The 23,160-nt window shown below is 38.1% G+C and overlaps 1 protein-coding gene across 2 annotated transcripts; it reads left to right on the top strand.

Moving 5' to 3' along the window:
* The first annotated feature begins 206 nt into the window (after positions 1-206).
* Positions 207-21,040, top strand: LOC145780368 (putative ATP-dependent RNA helicase DDX46). 2 transcript variants are annotated; one of them, XM_082592066.1, is made up of 29 exons: positions 207-344; positions 2,356-2,531; positions 2,850-2,945; positions 3,199-3,302; positions 3,731-3,788; positions 3,869-3,955; positions 4,132-4,194; positions 4,557-4,616; positions 5,046-5,145; positions 6,770-6,950; positions 7,446-7,579; positions 7,997-8,119; positions 8,303-8,443; positions 8,610-8,761; positions 8,938-9,113; positions 9,838-9,959; positions 10,461-10,539; positions 11,813-11,895; positions 12,453-12,617; positions 12,968-13,130; positions 13,304-13,497; positions 13,868-14,005; positions 14,360-14,509; positions 15,038-15,223; positions 15,665-15,793; positions 15,934-16,017; positions 16,283-16,427; positions 16,643-16,716; positions 19,912-21,040. In XM_082592066.1, exons 1-29 carry the CDS (start codon positions 279-281, stop codon positions 19,957-19,959), a joined length of 3,477 nt encoding a protein of 1,158 aa, XP_082448192.1. In that variant the 5' UTR covers positions 207-278; the 3' UTR covers positions 19,960-21,040. The 2 variants fall into 2 exon arrangements, with proteins under 2 accessions (XP_082448192.1, XP_082448193.1); XM_082592067.1 differs by lacking the exon at positions 3,869-3,955.
* Positions 21,041-23,160: the final 2,120 nt, after the last annotated feature.

Here is a 23,160-nt window from a genome sequence, read left to right on the forward strand (position 1 = left end):
TGTTTTGTTGTTATTTTTATAAATATATATAATATATAAATAGATTGACTGATTTTATCATTTTCTCACAATTTTATATTATGTCTTCTAACCCTTCTTGTTGATAAAATAACTTGTGAACGTTGGCATTCTTTTGACTAATAAATAAGATGGGTTAAAGTTTTTTTATGGAAGATATCAATGTTTGCTTCTATTTTCAAAGCTGAGTAGTGAATACTGTTAAGTGTTGATGTGTACACTGTACAGTGGACCTAGCTTAGTTAAGTTGTTTTTGAAATATGACAAGTACCGGTACTGAAAGTGAGCAAGTGAAAACAATTACAGAAAATGGCACCGATGCTGAGGTGAGCATGGCAATTTTCTTTATATAGAATCAGTGAATATTAATGGCACTCGCTTGATAATGTATTTGTGGTGTTTTACAGTTGTCAACACATGTATTAAGAATACTATCTTGCCACACCTTGGCGGGCTTTGTTCTTGTGTTGTAAAATTTTAAAAAATCGAGTTGTACTTTTTGGTGAGTAATTCGGGGCCTCAAAATGGTGATAAAGAATTAGGTTAAATAAAAAGTATGACACACTAGCAATCTAGCATTTTGACAAATGGTACTTTAAAATGTCCTTTTCTTTGTACCAGTATTGCAATCTTTACATTAGAAATTAAGATGTATTAATGTAGTTATTACTATCTGAAGCCTTTACAAATTGTTTCACCTAACGGATCATCAGAAGGTCTTATTCAAATAGAATTTGAATAAGACCTTCTGATGATCCGTTAGGTGAAACAATTTGTAAAGGCTTCAGATAGTAATAACTATATTTGATTTAATTCGCTCTGCTTTGCCTTTTTGCTTGGCATTGAGCACTTTTTGTAGTATTAATAATTTTCATTGTTTTGATGTATTAATGTATATATTTGTAATGTGCTTTCATAATCTCAGCTAAATTCGTTTTTAGCTTGAATTGATATGCAACCCCAGTTGTATAGTATACCCAACAAACATCTACTCTGCACTGTGGTAGACTGGTAGTAGACATAAATCGGTAGGGTAACCATTTCCAAGGCTAATTTTATCAGTTTAAATTTTTGTTGGTTTATTATAATGCAACACAGGTGTTATTGCACTTTATGATTTACGGTAATGAACCGTACAAAATCGGTACCCGGACATTTTGCCGAAAGACATTTTGCCGAAAGACATTTTGCCGAAACCCATTTTGCCGAAAGACATTTTGCCGAATGGACATTTTGCCGAAAGGACTAATTGCCGAAAGGACTAAATGCCGAATGGACAAATTGCCGAAATTATACAAATGCATTTTATGTATTATCATAACCTAATGTCACATAAATGTCATTCACAAGCAGATTTCACTCACAAATTATGTGCGACAGCGCGTAAGTATCCGACAGAAGTGTTATATGTATAAGCGAACTTCTAATACTGATCTCCAAAACCTGTGGAGACTGCATAGCCTATAGCCTATACTTATAGATGAGACTTGGTGTCACTTCAAACTAATACTGATTTCCAAAAACTGTGGAGACTGTATATAAAGCAATTTTTAGGCAAACAACAGTAGCAAAGTAATTACTACAGTATTTCAAAGCCACTGCTTGCATGGTAACGAGACTTGGTGTCACTTCAAAATAATTATCAGTTCAAAGGCATTGCTTGCATAGCAATGAGACTTGCGACTTGGTGTCACTTCAAAATAATTACCAGTTCAAAGGCACTGCTTGCATAGTAACGAGACTTGGTGACTTGGTGTTGCTTCAAAGTAATTTTTAGGCAAACAAACAGTAGCAAAGTGATTCTATTTCAAAAGCACTGCTTGCATAGTAACGAGACTTTGTGTCACTTCAAAGTAATTTTTTTCCAAATTGTTTCGGCAATTTGTCCATTCGGCAATTAGTCCTTTCGGCAATTAGTCCGTTCGGCAATTAGTCCTTTAGGCAATTTGTCCATTCGGCAAAATGTCCTTCGGCAGAATGTCCTTTCGGCAAAATGTCTTTCGGCAAAATGTCCGCGCACGACAAAATCACCCTACTGCCTGCCACTATCAGTATTGTATTTTGATTCATGCCATGAATTGTTTACTGGAGAAGAGTGACATTAATGAGCCATGGATTATTGGGTTATACAGTACACCCCTTTCTTGGTCTGGAGTTGTAATGACACTCAATGATCAATAGAATTCGTATCCAGCAGCGACGTATAAAAACTACTGTATTATATACATACTTTTACAGCAATTGCTGAATGCTGTTTTGGTTTTAATATTTACGTTTATTTAACGTAAATGCATCTGGTATGTGATCATATTTTATTTGCAACCGTTGCTTCAATAGAAACCAAAGACGAATGGCAATGATACAGCAGCAGCAGAGAAGTCCAAAAAAGTAGATAGCAAAGATTCCAAGTCTTCTTCGCGAAAACGTCGACGCTCTCGTTCTCGAAGTAAAAAAAGATCTCGATCAAGAGGTAGAAGATCGAAATCGCGTAACAAGTCACCGAAAAGAAGAAGGTAAACGATCTATTTTAACAGTTGTTATTTAGAACCACTCATAGTAACAATGCAACATGAGCATTGACAAGTTTATCCTTCTTCGTTAAATGTAACCCAAGTTGAGAATCCCAGACCTGTATCATGTGATGAGTGCAAACTTGCATGCAACGTTGCGCAATCACAACTCGTTGGAAATTTTCTAAGACTTTAATGAACGGCGTTTGTCACCGAATGTTTTGGCGCTCAAACGTCAAAATGACTGCTTTTTGTCAAGTCAAAAAAAATTATTGCTCCTGGTTTAATTAGTTTGACAAGGATCTTCATCATAATTTTTAGGAGCCCTGCTCGAAAGCGACGTTCCAGGTCTCGTGATAAGAGATCACGGTCTCGTGATAAGCGGTCCAGATCACGTGATAGGCACAGGAGAAGAAGGTGAGTAAATAGTTGGGTTATCTGCTCTGGTATAACTTTTAGTTTCAAACGTACCTTGTAGAAAACAAATGTCATGTTGCGTTTGCTCAAACAAGGATGAATATTTTCTGGTTCTTGAAGCGTGTGACCCAACATCATTAATTTAACTTTCCTTTTTTCTTGTCTAGTTAAAACGTGTTGGTTAATGCCCAAAGTATTATTTATTCCACGTATTGTTGTGATTTGTTTCACGTTGTTACAACGTTTTGTTTAGATCACGGTCCAGGGACAGAAGATCAAGGCGATCTCGAAGTAAGAAAAGAAGAAGGAGGAGCAAGAGTTCATCCAGCAGCAGCTCTTCTTCTGGTGGCGAAAAAGGTTTCCTGTCATTTTATTGCAAATTAAATTCAGTCGTGTGGGCAGCTTGTTGCTTTTGTGCAACTTGACAACCACGAACCCAAGACGTCGGTTTTGCTTTATCGCAACTTTTTTAATTTACACCTGCATAATGCATATGTGAAGAAAGCTTTCATTTTGACATATTTTTACCATGAAAGTTAGGACTACTTCCAGTCTTGGTTTCATCTAATGTAAGATACGAGAGATGTTGTTTACCCAAGATATCGTTTCGGGTTTCTTGTAATATATCTTTCTTTGTGTTATCACAGTAAATTTGAAAATGTTGACATTAACTTTGCTTTAAATTTCTGAATTGCTCTCCAGTTCCACAGAAGATAGCTTCAATAATCAATAGGCCCCATCTTCATAGCAGATTTCGTTTTACGCAAACTATTTTGTTGTTGCAGCGAAAACAAATTCTAAATCCGAAAGTTCAAAGGATAAAGATTCCAAAAAATCTGACAGGTAAGCACTTACGTCACTGATCGAGAATGTTACTTGAGTTCAATCAAATGCTTTTTACTTTAAGTTCTATTAAATTTCAGCAAGCAAAAAGTAGCCGCTAAAACTACAGAGGCCACTGCGGAAAAAGAGAAAAAAACAGAAAAGAAGCCAGACACAAAGAGTCGAAAGTAATTTCATTCCACAGCTTTATTTGATTGAACAATATAACTTACCGTGACTTTCATGAAAAACTGTTTTTAGTAGCACTTTTCATCAAATTCACCCACGCTATTGTGTTTCATATTTTGCTTGGGGTCTTCAAAACAAATATCCAAGGCGTCGAGTAATCTTGTTTCGTATTTAGACGTTCAAGAACACCGGAGAGACGACGGAGATCAAGAACGAGATCACCTCACAGAAGACGCAGGCATGTTGCGATAACCACTTATAACGCTTTACGAGTTAGTTTGTAATAATGGGGTATCTCCTGAAACGGTTTGACTTTGAACCTGCAACTGGCGACAACAGTGTCATTTTGCCAACCTCCAATTTTGAAGTGGATCACTTGAAAGTTTGCTTCATGGTAGCACGTTGGAAAGTTTAGTACGTGGTTGAAGGCTCCCTATCTTCAGATATCTATACGTGACGTTTGTCCCATAACATTGTAAGCATAAAAGCTCAGTTTGTTCTTTAAAGTTTCCCCACCATCGTTAAAGCCAGTGAACTAAAAGTATAGCAAGTAGTGATCCTGACACAACATATCACATCATTGTGATCTTTTTATTCCAGAAGAAGATCTCGATCTCGTGATAGACGAAGATCAAAAAGGTCAAGATCTCATGGACGACGGTAAGAACCTTCTACTTGCTGATGACTACTTGTATGGCAGTCATTTGTGTAAGGTGTCTTGATGTCTTAGAAGAGAATTTGACATGTTTTTTTTTTGGTTTTAAGTGAAGGAATGTCAGAGGCGTTCAAAGTTTGTCATTCAACGTCTGCAGACGTTGAATCAATGTAAAAAAGGACGGGTTTGCTGCCGGGGTATGGAAATCTCTTTATCAGTGATAGCTTGCGAAGGCCGTCAGTACGACACCTATCGAAAGCACGCGTCTGTGTCTAGCAGGACACTTAATGACGGGATGAGGACATTCTGTTTGCGATTGGTCGGCCGTGGTCAATTGTCTCGCGTCAGATTGAGGTGTGCCTTTCAACCAGCGGAAAAAGGGCTGGATGATTTGCATAGCAACGATTTTAAGATTACTTTTACTTCATTCGCAGTTCAAGGTCAAGAAAGCGATCTCGCTCTCGAGATAGAGACAAAGCGAAATCCACAACTGACAAAGATTCCAAAAAGTCCAAGTTTTCTGATGTCGATCCGGTGAGTTTTTGCCATTTTCTGGTTTGCTTGGCTGTTCAAGTATGATGTGATGTCCTCGGTGAAAGGTCTAGAGAGGAATATAAGATCCATCTTAGTAGGTTGACGATTAACGTTATATTCACGTTGGAGGAGTGAGTAAAGTAAGACAAGAAAATGGAATCACCTGATCAGTCCCTTTTAAAGTTTCTCGCACTGTAAAGTGCCATTTCATTGACAACATTACAGTACATTAAAAGCCTGCAAAAATATAACTTTAGTAGCTGGTTGCTGAGCCTACTATATGTAACACGAATATGATTAGTTTTAGCATTAGTTAGTTGCAACAAAACTAATGCTAGAAAAAATTGCAATGCTGATGAGCACCCAAACTTTGACTTGTTGTTAAAAATAAAACTTTTGAAAGTTTTTAGTAAAAGTTTCGTTCCGTCACAGGTGTTGCCATAATTTTTTTTCTAGAACAGCTTCAAAGTTTTCTCAAATTGGAGCAGAATTCCTCATCTGGCATCACTACTATTTTACATCTAGCCATGTCCTTTTTAAACAAAGCTATTTTTTTATTAAAAAAATAAAACAGCCCACCCGGGCAGCTACCCACTACAACCCTGGCCACAAGCCTCTTCAACAATTGACGTCATTAATTTGCGTGCTGTGCATGAAGATGTTTTTGAAGCCCATTGTACCTATCACCATCCTAGTTACCTAATTCAATCAGTACTACATCCTAGTGATATTAAGAACGCGATTTTAATATATTTATTTGCTTGTGATAAAGCATTGGTAGAGAGTTTGCTTTGTTGAACCATAAAGAAATAAAACAAAGTAACTTCAGCGGGTTTAACATGATGTATTACATACACAAATATAACATAATTAAAAATACACTCTAACGTTTTCGACACGTACGTGTGTCCTCATCAGGAATTACATATCTGCAATATACATAAAATGAAAATTGTAAGGTAAATTTGACTTTGCACTATAACTGTAACTGTATACTAACGACACTTCAGACTGAAACACACAAACTGAACGAGTGACACAGGAATGATTACAGGTAAATTATACGGTGGAAAACAGATCACATGAGGTGTAAACTACAGGTATTTGACAAACAATTAGAACACACACAAGAGGAACGATGAGCCACAGGCGAATAACTGCCGGCTGAGAGACGGATTATTACGTTTGATCCTTAAGGCTTCCATGATCTTAGTCTGAAGTTCAGATATGCCTCGAGAGATAATTTTAAATCAGTTACAGTTATAGTGCAAAGTCAAATTTACCTTACAGTTTTCATTTTATGTATATTGTAGATATGTAATTCCTGATGAGGACACACGTACGTGTCAAAAACGTTAGAGTTTATTTTAATTATGTTATATTTGTGTATGTAATACATCATGTTAAACCCGGTGAAGTTACTTTGTTTTACTTTTCTTTATTTGCTTTTGTTGTGAAAAATGAGCAGACCATCGCAACTTCAGGTTTATAATTTTGTGCCTCCGCATTTTTAACGGAGCCATAATTAAGTACTATTCTAACTAGCAAAGTCACTTTCTTTTTACGTGTTGATGAACAAGGGGATTGACTGTTTCCAGTTGTAATTAACTGTTAAGTGTTGCAGCTATCAAAAGACTTTGAACAAGCGAAACTTGAGGATGAAATGAACAAGCGTCGAGAGAGGGTCGAGAAATGGAGGATGGAACAGAACAGGGCCAAGATATTGGCGAAATCAGCCGACAGTGATGAAGATGGGAAACCAAGGAAGATTTGGTCCCTTGAAGACGACGACGACGATGATGATGGTGGGCTAATTTCTCTGCTTACTTTTAGTCTAAAGCTTAGATTAGACACGTTCGCCAGGAGTTGCGAAAACTAGGCAATCGTTTGTGTTCATTGGTATTGTAGTAGCTGACGTTTGTATTTTGAATGCTGCACGTATATTAAAAGACCATTGACCAGCTTGCAAAAGGCCTTGTCATTAGTATCCTTGTCTTTAAAAGGTCATATTTTTTTTGCGTAAAAACATCAGACTCATTCGGTATATCTCTCTTAAGTTGCAGTGTTAAGGCGAAAAGAGTTTGAATGCTGTAAAAATAATCGCATTTTTTAATCTTAGGCGAACTAAATCAATCAAATTCACAAAAAATTAATCCTGAGATGGTGTGCTCCGTTACATTTGGAAGACATCGATAAAGTATAATCATATAGTACTCAACGGTTGTTATGCTTTTGTCTTATTTCGATACTTTGATAAAGATGATTAAAATAAATCACACCATTCTTTAACTTGCGCTTAGCTGTGGAAAAGAGAGATGACGCAAAAGAAGAAGGAGATGAAAAAGTGGACGAAAAAGAAGAGGAAGTAGATCCCTTGGATGCTTTCATGCAGGATCTAACCAACGATAAGACCAAGGACGACAATGTCGAACCTGTAAGTGTGATCTATGTTACCTGTTTGATTCGGTATTTAAAGCGTTTTGTACGATCCAGATAACAAATCAATCGGTTTTTTTACATTGATTCAACGTCTGCTGACGTTGAATCAATGTGAAAAACAAATGATTTGCTATCTGGGAACCTGATTTCATAAAAGTCCCTGTTTATTGAAAACAACTTTCCAGTCTATGTAATGCTCTCTTTCCTTTCCTTATATTCTCATAATTATCACAGTATAAATTACCTTCATTTGAAAGTTATTTCAAATCTTTTTGACAACGTGTTGCGGACAAAACACGTTCACACTGCCTTTCTTTATCAACGACCATCGCTCGACGTTGATAAAGCTCACCACACCAAATTTTTTGTTGCGTTTCACTTTTACCTAAGTTTGCAAGAACGTTTATTGCAGGAAAGCAATGACAACTCGAACGGACCAAAGGTGAGTCGGGTCAGTGCCGTTGCTAACAAGTCAAAGCCAAAAGATCTCAAGCAAAAGGGAGAACTGATGGAAGGAAACATGGACGCCATGGAGGTACCAAAGTTAATTAGAACACGTAATTGTAATGTTTAGTTTGGCCAAGCAATTTCACACAAAATCACTCTGGCTTTTGCACCAATTGTGTTGTGCTTTCAAGAATTTTGTAGACGAATGATATTTGATTGTTTAAATTTTATTGTTATCAGCCGCTGATTTTAAAGCAACGTTGTTTTACAGTATTCTTCTGAGGAAGAGGAAGAGAGCCTCGACAAGGCCTTCAGCAAATACCAAAACAAGAACCAGCCCAAGAAGTTGGAATCTGAAATCGATCACTCGAAAATAAACTATGATTCCTTTCGCAAGAACTTCTATGTTGAGGTGAGTTGTTGGTGAATGTGTGCGACCAAATTGAAGATGGACTTAGCGTATCACACATTATAACATCGGGCAGTTAGATGTATTTGAACGTTGATAACATGTAAAGAATATAGATACTTTCAATTCGAGAAAAACGACTTAATATTTCAAAACAAACATTTTCCAGGTTCCTGAACTGGCAGCGTTGACCACCGAGGAAGTAGAGGAAATGCGAATGAACATGGAGAACATAAAGATACGTGGAAAGAATTGTCCAAAACCTATCCAGTCGTGGGTGCAGGCTGGAGTTTCTTACAAAATGCTCAATGCTTTGAAAAAGTATGTCTGTGTCGTGACATTGTTTTCCCAGTGTTCGTTTATTCCGAAAACTTTTCACTTCCAAACAAACTATCGGTCTTTACATGAAGTATTTGTGTGCTTATGACTTTTCACACTCAAAACTGGTGTTGATCACAAATTATTGGTTTCATTCATTGATAACATTCTACTTTCAGAGCAAATTATGAGAAGCCGACCATAATCCAGGCGCAGGCCATACCTGCTGTGATGGCTGGCAATGATTTGATCGGAATCGCAAAAACCGGGAGCGGAAAAACCGTCGCCTTTCTTCTACCAATGCTGCGGCAGATTATGGATCAACGGCCTTTGGACAACGGAGAAGGCCCGATAGGTGCGTTTATTCTCAAGTCTGTCACATGTTGCAAGACCCAGACAGCAAAATCCGTCATTTTTACATTGATTCAACGTCTGCAAACGTTGAGACAAGTTTTGTTGTCTGAGATTTATCAATATTGAAAACTCAACATTATTTTTTCTTAATGTTCAGTCTGCTGTTCGGACAAACAAACGTTGACAATTGACATCCTATTCTTGAGTGTTTGATTTATAAGCCGCCAAATGTGGTACGTGCTATTGTAGTACTGGGCAAGGCTAACCTGGATTAATCAGCCACCCCTCGTCCTGATTTTATAAAGAATCAATAAAAAAAGAAAATGTGCTCAGTTTAAACTTTTTGTGTGGTCGTATATGGTTTGGTTTTGAATCTTTATCCTCGGACTGACAAAGCCTTGATAGTCTATTTCTGGTAGTTTCGCATACTTGTAGAGGCTCTTGACGCAGAGCCGGTTACCGAGATTGGCAGAGTGAAGTTTTCCGATTGTTGAAGTGTTGTTGCCGAGGAATTATTCCGTTTACTAGGTGCCGCTGAATGGAGAGCAGTCCTGAAATGCGTTGGTCAAGCGCACACCTCGAGAGTCGAACCAGCGCCGCGTGATCTTGAGCCCGGCGCGCCTATATAAAGCACAGAAACATACGTCGCATATGTAGTAATTTTAGTAATTTTTTTGTAGCATTGTCGTAGGTTGTTTGATGTTATTCACGACGTTTGTCTTCAGCTGTCATTATGACACCAACACGGGAACTTGCTTTACAAATCACAAAAGAGTGCAAGAAGTTTTCCAAATCTCTGAAGCTTCGAGTCGTGTGCGTATATGGCGGGACTGGCATATCGGAACAGGTAACAACAACCATAAGTTATAACATGAGATATATCTTAAGCTTATCTTAGCATTTGCATCAGATTCCCGGCTGCACAGTCGAGTGATGAGAGCACTGGAACGGCACTCGAATGGGCACCGGTTCGAAACCGCTCAAGAGCATGTAGCTGTGTCTCTGGCAGGACACTTAAAGGCATACCTGATGAAAGTGGACACGAAGATGGCTTCCTTGCCTTCCTGTCCACTTAATCTAAATCTTCAACCACCGGGCGAAAGCCTAGATACGACAAAAAAAAGATCTTCAAATGGGACAAAGATGATGAAATGCATTGTTATCGTTAGTTCAGTTTCTAGCTTGGTGGCGAGATAACTTTCTAACCTTTAACTTTGCTACCATCTGACGACATTTTCAAACACTTGTTGAAGCACGAAGAAGATCACATGTAAGATGTGCATTGTGCAGTTTGTGCACACCATACGACTCTACTAGCCACATGGTTAATGTTTTGTTGTTGTTTTAGATCGCCGATCTGAAACGAGGCGCCGAGATAATTGTGTGCACTCCAGGCCGAATGATCGACATGCTGACAGTCAACAACGGTTGGTCTATTTCTCATCCTTTAGCTTGAATAATGCGTAATTATGATTAAAAAGATATCATTTGATTTTGAGAATGTGCATTTCTATAACTAGCTGTTTGCAGGCAAAGTCTCTGAACTTTTCCTAATTAATTTGCTTAATCAACTTACACTATTTCAAGTTATTGAATAATTCAAATTCCTCTACGCTACTATGAACAAAAGAGATTCCTCTACTGGTTTAATTGTATAGTTAACTTTTCTTTCCATGTAAAAAGTTAGCGTACCGTTGGTATTATCATATCAAGTTATCTAGTGTTGTCTCCCCTCCTAAGCCAATGCACCCCCCTAGAAGAGCAGATACTGATTCGTTGTCCATTTTTTTCAGGTTCAACTGTGCAACATCCGGGCACCTATCAAACACTTAGGGTAGTTTAGACAAGATTACTTACCGCTTTATTCAAGTTAATATTGAAATGCAAAAAGGAAAATTTTAATTAAAGTTCGGTAAAGTTGTCAGTGCAGCACAGGGATTGGGCGGTTGATTCGTATTTTGAGCTGTTTTTTGTCTTGCTCATCTACATCATATTAATTAATTTGTTTTGGCAGCCACTTGTGGTTAGAATTTGAAAAGGAAGCCGCTAGCGCTCTTTTTGTGGCAAGTTACTGAGACGTCTTTCACCTCGAAGCAGCGAAAGCGCAAAGATCTATTAAATAAATTTGACCGTGATTGAAACCAATTTGTTTTTGTCGCCCAATCCTTGGTCCAAATTAGTCGTTCAAGTGTAAAATGAAACTTGGCGGATTACAATCTTCTGGTAACATCTTAGGTAAACCTAGCAAATGTCATACACCCGGTATTTGCACATGCCATGTAACCATGTACTTCTTTCTATAGGTGTTCAACCGTTGGCCTCGGACCTACGAGATACCTTCCTTTATATATTAACCTTCTGTAGCCGGATAATATCTGCAAGATAGAATAAGCTTACTCAGTTTTGTGTCTATTATTAGCAGTTGTTTTGTATTTGCTTACACTGAGGTAGTGTTAATTTCAAATGTAACTCAGTGGAATAATAACTTTCCTAGACTTTACTTTTGTTGAGAAATACTTGCCCATCACTTTTAATTCAACAATCTTCTTTAGAGCCACGATGACGTCATTCGTGTGTTCTCGTTCCGCCTCTCTTCGCCGACACCTTGTGGTTTTTTAACACTTAAATCTTTCAGAAAACTTTCTATGCAAATATTAACCGAGTCTTTTTTGTTTCTGCCTTCGGGTTTTTTGTTCACAGGCCGAGTGACGAACCTGCGTCGTTGCACCTACCTCGTACTGGACGAAGCCGACCGCATGTTCGACATGGGTTTCGAACCGCAGGTCAGTTGAAGCGATAAATCGTGAAATATTTCGCCTTTTGTTGAAACAAATAGTTTCCCTAAAACAGACATATTTATTGCACTGCACTGACATGAGGTGATTGTTTTGTTAACAAAATCAGCATGCCAGGTTGCTGATGTATATTATTTTTGTTCATAGAAAATGAGATTTTGTGAATAATAAAGAGTGGTTTGCATATTACCTTTTAGTGAATATTGAATCATGAAAACTTGTAGATGTCTGAAATGCAGTTTGTTTTTGATCAAGCGATGTATTTGTGATATTTTTATAGATACTAAATTGCTGAAATTCTTTGCGTATACACGCAAGAGGCATTCAGTGCCACACGTTTATACCATTTCTACTTTAAGGGTGCTATTTCTGACTTCTGCTTACTACGGATCGATGCTATTAACAGACAAACGGAAAAAAACTTATCCATCTAAAGTTGTTGTCTGCCATGACCGCTGAAAAATATCTGTACATCAAAACTCACCGTAGAAAGAAACATTTTCATAAATTTCAAACTCTTACAATAAGATTTTCATCCACTCCAGGTGATGCACGTGATCAAGTCGTGTCGGCCGGACAGACAGACCGTGCTCTTCTCAGCGACGTTTCCACGCCAGATGGAGGCGCTAGCGAGGCGGATTCTCAACAAACCAATCGAAGTTCAAGTTGGTGGCCGCAGCATCGTCTGTTCTGACGTCGACCAAAAAGTGGTGAGCACCAATAAGAAGCTGCCACGTCATTCGCTGAGAACGCAGCGCAGTTTGCATTTTTTTGTTCAGTTAGTCAAAGTTTCCATTTTTACATCGTTTCGACGGTTGGCAACGTTGTGAACGGTGTACAAACCCAGGCAGCAAAATTCGTCATTTTTACATTGATTCAACGTCTGCGAATCTACGTAAAAATAGCGGATTCTGGTGCCTGGGAATGCCAACTTATGCTGAGTTGTCGAAAGTAACTCAGACAAGTGATGCCAAATGGTTTTCCCTAATGTTTTTATACCCCTGGCCCTGGCTTTATTTTCTGCAATTAATTTTTTGATTGTTTTGATCAATTCGCCCAGATCATACTGAGCGATGAGCAGAAGTATTTGAAACTGCTGGAGCTCCTCGGACAGTATCAAGAGTCTGGAGCGGTTTTAGTCTTCGTTGACAAGCAAGAACGAGCTGACAGTTTGCTCAAGGACCTAATGGGAAGCAGCTACTCCTGCATGGCTCTTCACGGAGGTAATTTTCACTGGAAATGCATTATTTAGAGATTTATGTAAAGAAAATATGTGACAATAGAATCTGTGATTAAAGTGTTGCTGTAGCAATTTTTAATACTTGTTTTATTTTAAAATTTCGTTTCATTATGATAATTGAAGTTCAGCTTTAATAGTTTTTTCGAAATTTTTTAGGAATTGACCAATACGATAGAGACTCAATCATCAATGATTTCAAAAGCGGGGTCAATCGTCTTCTCATCGCAACATCCGTGGCTGCTCGTGGACTAGATGTGAAGAATCTGATCTTGGTCGTCAACTACTCCTGCCCGAATCACTACGAAGACTATGTCCATCGATGCGGGAGGACGGGCCGTGCTGGAAAAAAGGTGAGAGATGGAGCAGTCTCTGTGGTGGTATGATGAAATAGCTATCCATCATCGAGTGATGAGAGCTCTGGTGCGCCGGTTCGACACCTCTCAAGAGCATGTAGCTGTATATTTGGTATGACACTTAATGGCATGTCTGAAGGTGGACACGAATATTGGCTTCTTTGCCTTTTTGTCCATCTAACTACCAGGCTTAAGCCTGGAAGGGACATGAATATTAATATTTGACAAACGGCGTTGTGGTTTTGTGCTAAGAGGGTTCGCCTTTGCATGAAAAAGACTCTGTTTATTGTTGCACTATTTGTAACTCTACATTTGCCGTAAATTTGCGCTCTGATATTTAACTTCGACACCTTTTTTGTCTTTGCAGGGGACAGCAATTACGTTCATCACTGAAGACCAAGCCAGATACTCCGGTGAAATAATAAAAGCCTTGGAACTGAGCGCAGCTAAAGTGCCTCCCGGACTTTTAAATCTGTGGAATCGTTTCAAGGAGGAACAACAAGCTGTGAGTTCGGTTTATGTCATCGAGAGTTTTAAAAGGTTGTTGGGAATTATTCGTCGGCTGTGTAGCCGAGTGGTGAGAACCCTGGTGCGGCACTCGAAAGGGCGCCGGTTCGACACCGCTCAAGAGTATACGGCTGTGTCTTTAGCAAGACACTTAAAGGCATGCCTGAAGGTGGACACGAAGATTGGCTTCGTCCACTTAATTCTAAATCTTCAATCACCGGGGGTTAACCTAAATACCACAAAAAAAGAGCTGTGTATAAAGAACGATCAAAATTTTCCAGAAAAATAACTTTAAATGTGTTCTTACGAGTACAAACAATTCATGGCTTAACTTTCGCTTTTTTTTATCCAGCAAGGAAAGTCTGTCAAAGCGAACAGCGGCTTTTCGGGTCGTGGCTTCAAATTCGATGAAACAGAAGAGGCGATGGCCAAAGAGCGAAAACAGATTCAAAAAGCTGCTCTTGGCCTTGTAGATTCCGATGATGATGAACCGGCACAGAACGTATGTCAGATATTTTTTAATCATCAACTTTATTTAGTGGCTTATTTAATTTATGTGTTTATTATTGGTGACTGTGATTGATGAACTGTTGTTTATAATGGGCGTACAATAACTGAGCTATTGCAAACATTAATGTATTGCTGTTGTGTTTTGTAATTACGTTTTAATGGCAATCGCGTTTCACGTTTTGAAAGTCGTGGAAGAAGATAGTCACTTCATCAAAGGGTTATCGATGTTTCACTGAATGAGCATTCTCATTTCTCATCCCTCTCAATCACTGTGATTGAATGATTCCCAGCCAGTAAATCACACATCTGCAGACGTTAAATCAATGTAAAAGAGAACTAATTTGCTGACTAGGATGACATTTACCAAGACAACAAATCGACCGTTTTTGCATTGATTCAACGTCTGCAGACGTTCAATCAATGTAAAAATTAGTTGATTTGTTGTCTGATTAGCTGTTCCGTTTACGGCTGTCAATGGTCAAAGGTCACCTTCTTTAAGAACTTACGAATACATTTTCAGATCGATGAAAAAATCGAAAGCATGTTCAACAGCAAGAAGACGGTGAAAGATGTCGCTGTTCCTCTCGGGAACACTTCTGGAGGAGGAGGACTGGGAAGCGTGGTGGTCAATAAAGCCAAACTTGATGTTGCGAAGAGACTCGCTTCCAAGATTAACATGCAAAAGAACCTCGGAGCCGGAGCCCAAGTAAGATAAATTCGCACAATCACCGGAATCATGTTTGTTAAATCTTTTGGATTTTTTTTAATCAGTAATAGTAGACTCAATCGAACAATTGACTTCCTGCCTATCAAGATTCTTCTCGGTTTTATGTTGGAAATATTTGACGATCTTTGCAGTTTTCTTCCTTAAACTGTTGTCTTCGACACTTCTTTCTTGCACAGGCGATTGGAGCCGCTGTTTGTGTTTGTACCACCAGCCACCGTCTTCGCTCTCGTATGCAGACCCAGACAGCCAATCAGTCGTTGTTTTTCATTGATTTAACGTCTGCAGGCGTCTGCATGTAATAAAGCGACTGATTGGCTGTCTGGGGAGGCGTCGTTGAAGGAATGTATTGCATTTTCTCATTTGCCACCATACAGTATTGTTCACAAACGACCGAAGTAATGATTTGTTGACTTGATACAGGATGTCATGCAGCAGGCAGCCACTGCCTTGATGAAGGGTGGACCGTTTGCCGCACCGAAAGTCTCGGCTAAAACCATCGCGGAACAACTGGCGGAGAAACTCAACCAAAAGCTGAACTACGTGCCACAGGTTTGTCACTAACCAACTGATTGACAAAACCGGCAAAGTTCAAATTCTTGTTGGTTACTTTTGATCATAATATATTGACGAATTTCACCCGCTTTGCAAAAAAAGTTAGTTTCGCTAAAAAGTATAAAATTTTAACACAGGAGAAGCCAGAAGTCGACGAAGAAGAGGAAGATAACACCCTGAAGCGATATGAAGAGGAATTAGAGATCAACGACTTCCCTCAGGTTTGTGATTGTTTGAACGTTGAAATGTAGCCGCTATAATCGCTTCATTGAACTGTCATGCGTACTAAATATCCCTGCCATTAAATCTACATCCCAACATAAAAAAGATCCCGTTTGATTGTTCATTTGTTTGCTTCAGTCGTGCAAAACTCTGTTATACTGCTCACTGCTCAGCTTTCCATTTCCTGTGTTGTTAGCATCTCACGTCGCTCAGTTAGTCATCTTGTGATTCCACCCTCACAACATTGTGTGGATACTTCCACAGACTTGTAGATGGAAAGTGACATCGAAGGACACACTCTCCCAGATATGTGATTACAGTGAAGCAGGGATCACCATCAGAGGACAATATTATCCTCCAGGAAAGCAACCTGCGGAAGATGATAGAAAACTCTACCTTGCAATTGAAGGTCGGTTTCTATATACATCATTGTTGATTTTTTTAATCACTTATTCCCTCCATTCCTTTCAGAAGTCTTATTCTTGTCAAAGTCAAAACATGACTTTTCTCATGTAAATCAACTTTTAGTAACGGAAATTTACTTCAATGTTGCTCGTAAGCTCTCTTTAACCTGTTAAAACTATTTCTGAGTTAATCAATTATTATCAATTACTTTCGTCACAGCTATATCGGAACTGGCTGTACAGAAAGCGAAGAACGAAATCACAAGATTAATTAAAGAAGAGTTAATACGACTAGTGAGTGCCTTGTTCGCTGAATTGTATAGTGATTATTGATTAATTCAATCAACTTCTACCTAGTGAACCTGACAAACAATGCTTTGCTACTGAGTGGGTGGACCATTAAAGTTATGTTTGTTTTTTTTTTATGCCATCGACCGCCACATGTGTATTAGGCTGGCGCAAAATCTCGAAAAAAAAATTTTTTTCTTTTAAATCTTTCGTCAGTTTGGAATATTGTTCCTTTTGGTAAGTGTATCTCCTACACCAAATTTCACAAAAAAATATTAACGTTTGACCCTGGTTCACTTGGTTTGAATTTTTTTCAAAATATCGAATTTTCGCTTATCCCTGAAACTGCTCACCCGCTATCTTCTAATGCACTCTAGCATCTTAATGGACACAATAAGAGGCAGTAACACAAACTTGTAGCAAGCAAAATGGTTTAATTAGCAACTCCATGAACACTGACACATGTATTACTCTCAAAATGTCGAATTCTACCACACTTCAGACATGATTTTCTTTGTGCACTCTTCACGTAATAAATATCTACTGCTTTCAGTTTCTTGAATCATTTGACGATGTTTATCGATTTTCACAGGCCAACAAAACTTTTTTATATAAAGACATGTGAGAGTCATTTTAAGGTATTTCGAGGCCCCTGATTCTAAAAATGCACTAAGTTTTCTCGAATTGGCTTTAGATTTTGAGTTACAGCAAAATTTTTTTTTTTTGCAATTTTGAGCCCCTATAGATTTAATGTCGTGTCGTTTACTACATAGACAAAACTGGAAGTAATCCCAGGCACATTTCTGAGTTGTGTAAACGCTATTTGGAACCAATCACGCTGATTACAACCCAAACAAACAGCTATTTAACGTTTACTGGCCTAGTAACAATCAAAATATGATGTGAAGCAAGCCTGAGGATACAAGATGTAGAATATATAACTTGCGTTTTGCATTAATATATTTGTTGATTTCAACAGTCTCAGACTTACTAAGTAAGCTACTAAGTACAAACAAAATGCATACATTGTTTTGCTTAACAAACTAGACAAATAAACAAAACAAAGCTATCGATGAACAAACGCAACTCTTTATTATGATTGGCCTACTGAGCAACACCCATCAAAGTTTGAAGGCCATTTATATAATTACAGAATACGAACTTATGTTCTTCAGTAAAGTAGCTGCTTAGAATTTTATCCTTGCTGCGGAAGAACGTAATCTTGGCCTTGGAGTCAAGAATGTCATGTTTATCGAGATGAGGAGCCAAGATTGCAGCTACCACTTTTGATAACTAAATCTTTAACTACTACAGTAGGTGGTAGAAATGGTTTTGAGAAAAAAACTTGACCTTGCTCCAAAACATTACTGAAGGTATTGAGGTTACTCTCAGTCATGCCCGTTTTCCTATTGTTTCAAGCAAATCACCACTTGAAACTAGAGAGGGCAAACAAAAAACAGAAATAGCAACATCCATGCAATGACTGCCTTGCACACTCCATGTAAACATGATGTTCCGACTTCCTTCGAACATCCTCACCGTGCAGAAGTATCAATTTTCATGGTGATTCCACGGCTCTCTTTATGCCATGGCACTCTGAACTTCTTAGCCTTGAGCCCATCAGAAACGGGTTTGAGTGCAATGTTTGCATACTTTAGGAGGAACCCAGGACTTATCTTGATCACCCAGCTTCATGTCAAAGTAATAATAATAATGCTTGTTTTCATATAGCGCTGTATCTATCGCAGAATGTGTTGGTCATCTGCGTTGCTTCATGCAGCAAAATATATCTGGGTTGTTTGTACAGCATCCTACTTGTCAAAGGCATATTTTATTAGCCTATATGCCATTTATTTAGCCTATAGATCAGAAAAAAATTCTTGGCCTTAGCAAAGGCTTGGAATAAAACTTCGTTTGTACAAGCATCCATTTCAGTAGGCCTACCTTTTCAATATAAAGCTGCATTCATAGACACATGACTTTCGGGATATTTTTCTTGTGATGTAGGCCTACTGATTCACAACTGTTTTCATTGAGTATTTATATTGAGCATGGAGTATTACACAGTTCATTTCAACCTTTGCGTTTTGAACTTTCGTGCAATATGAACCAATTGAACTAGACAAGTGCAATTATGACATCATAATGGTAAACAGGGCTAAAAATAAGTAATTTGCTAATTGAAAGCTTTTGAGAAACGATTTCAAAAATATTTTCATTGTCGAATATCTCGAAAACTAGAGCCAATTTGAAAAAACTAAGTGCAGTTTCGGAATCAGGGGCCCTGAAATACTCTAAAATGACTCTCATCTTTTGTGCCAAAATTTTTTTGTTGGTCTATGTTATAGATTCACTGACCGCGAAAAGGCTGTAAAATCAACTAAAATGACACTAAAAGCATGCACTATTAGTGACTCTCAGACTTGGAGTAGGGTGAAGATGTTCCACGTGGAAGTTAACAGGGGAAGTGACGTCAAAGTCACGTGGTCAAATTTTGAGAAATTCTCTCTTCAGATACTGCTAAACCACTTCGAAATTTACTAATTTTTCAGAAAAATTCAGAATTTCTCCTTGGGTGAACCAGGGTCAAAGGTCAAAACCCAACAAAAATTTTTGGTTTACAAATATCAGTGAGCAAAATGGAACATTATTCCAAACTGACAAAAATTTTAAAGAACATCAAGGAAAATGAGCCACCCTAATGTGTATCTGGTATCTACACTACCTATTGATTCAGATATTTTAGTTCCTCGGCATTGGAATTTTAGGATAGAAGTGGGCGGGTTTTAATTGTTTCCGCTCGTGCGTCTGCTGTTTTAAGCAACCACACACCAACGGTGTGTGGCACCTGTCCGTGTGAGTGTAGAGCTGAGGAATTCATTAACGACTTCTCAACTCATCCTCAGTCCACCAAATAGAGCAAAGCGCCCGAGTAGCTTGGTTGATGAAACCCAAAGTTGATTGTTTTTTAACAAATTCTCAGTGAAATCCAGGAAAACATTGAGAATCTCGTTAAAGCATTAACCCTTGATTCAAGAGGCTCAAATGAAAAAAACGCACAGTTGCATCTCTGGAATTTGTTTTTGTAAACCTTTGTTTTTAAACAAAAAGTAAAGTTTAGTTTCTTTTCACGTGGACAGTTTTTCGATTTCATTCTCGATTTGTGGTACGAGTCATCTAACTAAATTATTATTTTCACAGCAAAATTCCTATCAACCAGTCAGCAAGAACAGATACAAGGTCATGTGATCACCGCATCCTTCGTCCAACTAGCCAATCATAGGGAATGGAATATAATAGCGATCGTGTGCGTCCTCCCGACGTCACACCCAGCAAACCAAGTGGCCGTGTTGGTGTTGATCCGATGTGTTTTCACATTGAAGTAATGTAAAAATGACAACTTCTGTTGGCAAAGCGCTTGATGAAAGTTCGACCAGCGCCATTTTCACCAGTTTTTTTGGTTCACTTGGAGCAGAAGTGATATCAATGTTGCGTTGACATGACGTTCTTTTCATGTTACCGCACATTTATCCTTCCGCACAGTTGCAGCAACATCCGCCATCTTTACATTGATTCAACGTCTGCAAACGTTGAATCTATGTAAAAATGACGGATTTTGTTGTCTTGGATGAGTGATATCTTTTGTGATGTTGCTGAAGCCGCTGGAGACTGTGGTGTGTTGCAAGTTTTTTTTTCTTGTTTACTTAGCGCAAATTCATTTTGCGCATCTTGTAGCAATGAAAATGTAAGTTTTCATATCGAGAAACTCGCCTATTGATCTACAAAAAATTCGTCTGTTACTTGGTATGTATGAGCTTTCTTCGAATAAGCTTGTTAGGCATACCGCTACAGTTGACCTGCACACTTTATCCGGCTCATAAACTTATCGGTGATTTTATTCTTCCCTTTTTAAGCTTTTTTTGTCAGGGTTTCCACTACCAATTGTTTTTTATATTGCCTTGAAATGCATTTGAGCCAGCAGGTTTATTATCATCGTGATCATAATCCCAGCCAGGAAATCAGACGTCTGCAGACGTTGAATCAATGCAGAAAAGGACTGATTTTCTGCCGTGGAAGACCCTGTTTTGCATTGTTGAATAATTGTATTTACTGAACCAAATGTTACAAAGTGCGAATTCGATTGCAAATTGTTCATTCAATTGTGTCGCGGGTGTTAAGTAAATTTGGTAATAATTGATTTTATCGCCTGAAGTCTGTTAGACAACTTAACGAATCCAGATCTGATGACGTTGCTTTATGTAGCTCATGCTCATCGATCTTGTGTGAGGCGTTAAGCCTAATGCGAATAATAAATTTGACAAACTACCGATTTTCTGCGTACTCCAGCCTACTTCCACACAGAGTGTGTAGCCAAACTGACTATAGTTTCTATGATGAGCTAGATTTCAACTAGTCTTGTGACTTTTAGCGATGAGAAGTTTTGAGACATCTGGACTTTAAGTTATTGAAATTCAATTCTTATCAAAAAAATTTTGCTTAGGTTTGTTTTTAAATGTTAAGTCAGACATTTGAAGCTGCAAAATTCAGAGTGTGGCAAATCGATTTTTCTACAAAATGTTTGGGAATTAGACTTCTCAGCATCACTGATATGCCATTGTCAACTGCATCGCTGGAAGCAGGGCCGATATAAATTATTTAGTACGTCTAGCATTAGCGTTTCTGTTAGGAAGCTATAAAACTGTTGCGAGTAAGCTACAATACAAGGTTGCTCATTGCTCGAAGCTGCAGGTTTTCGTCTGACTCTCTTCGAGAGCTACGTCAGAATAAAATAAACTTAAATGTGGTGAAGCATTTATAGTAGAAGAAAAATGAATTGTAAATTTGGTTAATCAGAAGAAATCAAAATAACGAAGGAGCTTTAAGGCATAAACGAATTCCTTTTGTCGGCATAAGACTAGATCGAGAGTTTTGCTGCGTATTTCAATGTTTATGTACTGAACTACAATGTTCTGTAGCCTACTGCGGGCTTATATCCTGTTTGCGAATTTAATCGATTTACTGTAGTCTATGCATGAGTTCTAGTTTTGGAATTAATTGCAAGTCGAGTTCAAGATCCTTGTTGATTTCCAATTTGTTATAAGTTCGACTCCAGTAAATTTATGTCAATTTAAATTTCATGTTGCAAAACGTAACATTTTTTCGAGCACTCGAAAAACCAAATCCTTTTACCAACGCTAGTAGGGAAGCACAGCTGACGCAGTGGATTAGATAAGATGTGAGATGGATAGAAGAGGATCAGGGATATCTAGAACAACGGGATTGCTGACTTTGTAAATTTCGATATAGCGATGGACACTAGAAGGGTCAGCGCTGTTAACGCCCGAAAATGAAAAAGGCGAAAGCGCGTGTCAATTACGCTGTTAAGAAATCGCCTTTTCTAGATATCCCTGCTGTGAAGCTAAAATAAGGTCTTGAAAGTGGGCACTCCTAGGCATCTTCCCTAGCAACGCCCATAGCAACAACTAATGGCTGGCCTTGTCTATAACTTAAGATCATCATTTTAAAGCAAACTTTTGCTGTTAGTCATCCAAGACTATTGAGTATTGAACACAGCTTTAGTTTTCATATTTAATTGATTCTTGCATCACTTTTGGGCAAGTTTTAGTCATCAAAAATAGGAAATAAAAAAAAACATGAAAAGAAGTAAGAAAATTCAATTTCGTGGTATTGTTAAACAAAGAAAGTTGGATAAGGTTGGTTGTAACTCTAACAATGGTGATAGACTTGATGAACTGTTACGGTAACACAAGTGTAACCATTCCTGTAACACCAGAAAGCCATCCAACAACAGAAGATCAAAGCCCTTTTTGCCAACCTTCTACTTCAGCAAAAAAATTAGGAAAACAAGACAGTGGCAAAATCTCTGCATATTCAGAAATCTGCCAAAAACCTGACAAGTTTTGACTTGACAAATCAAGAAAAAGAAGCTTTGACACATCCAAAGCCAGGAGAAAAACATTAAAAGCACTTAAGAAAAAATTACAAACCCAAGCAGAGGCAAAAAAAGGGTCTACTTATGATAAAGGAGGCTTTAAGGTGTTGAAAATGTTTATTGTTGTTTTTCGTAAAATGTGATTTTTGACCAAGTACCAAATTTTAATCTCAAATATCTCTTTCATTTATTTGCCAATCGCTTTCAAAGTTTTAACACTATCAGACAGAGTAAACATGCAAAGCCTCTGGTCAAACAATTTTGGAAATTTTGTCCATGATGCTGTCAGCACCCATTTGTTTCATGTCCGAGGACCAAAAATTTTTGAAAAAATGCAACAATTCGAATAACTTTTATTTTCTAAAAATATCTTCATTTCCTTCCATAGAGCTTCAGTCTTGATACTTATAAACATTCTGTTAAAATTTGATTCAAATCCAGTGAGTGGTATTAAAAATATTTGTGTTTAAAATTTGTGTATTTTTTACCACTTGGTG

This window comes from Aplidium turbinatum, chromosome 11, assembly GCF_918807975.1.
Source record: "Aplidium turbinatum chromosome 11, kaAplTurb1.1, whole genome shotgun sequence".
NCBI classification, from domain to species: domain Eukaryota; kingdom Metazoa; phylum Chordata; class Ascidiacea; order Aplousobranchia; family Polyclinidae; genus Aplidium; species Aplidium turbinatum.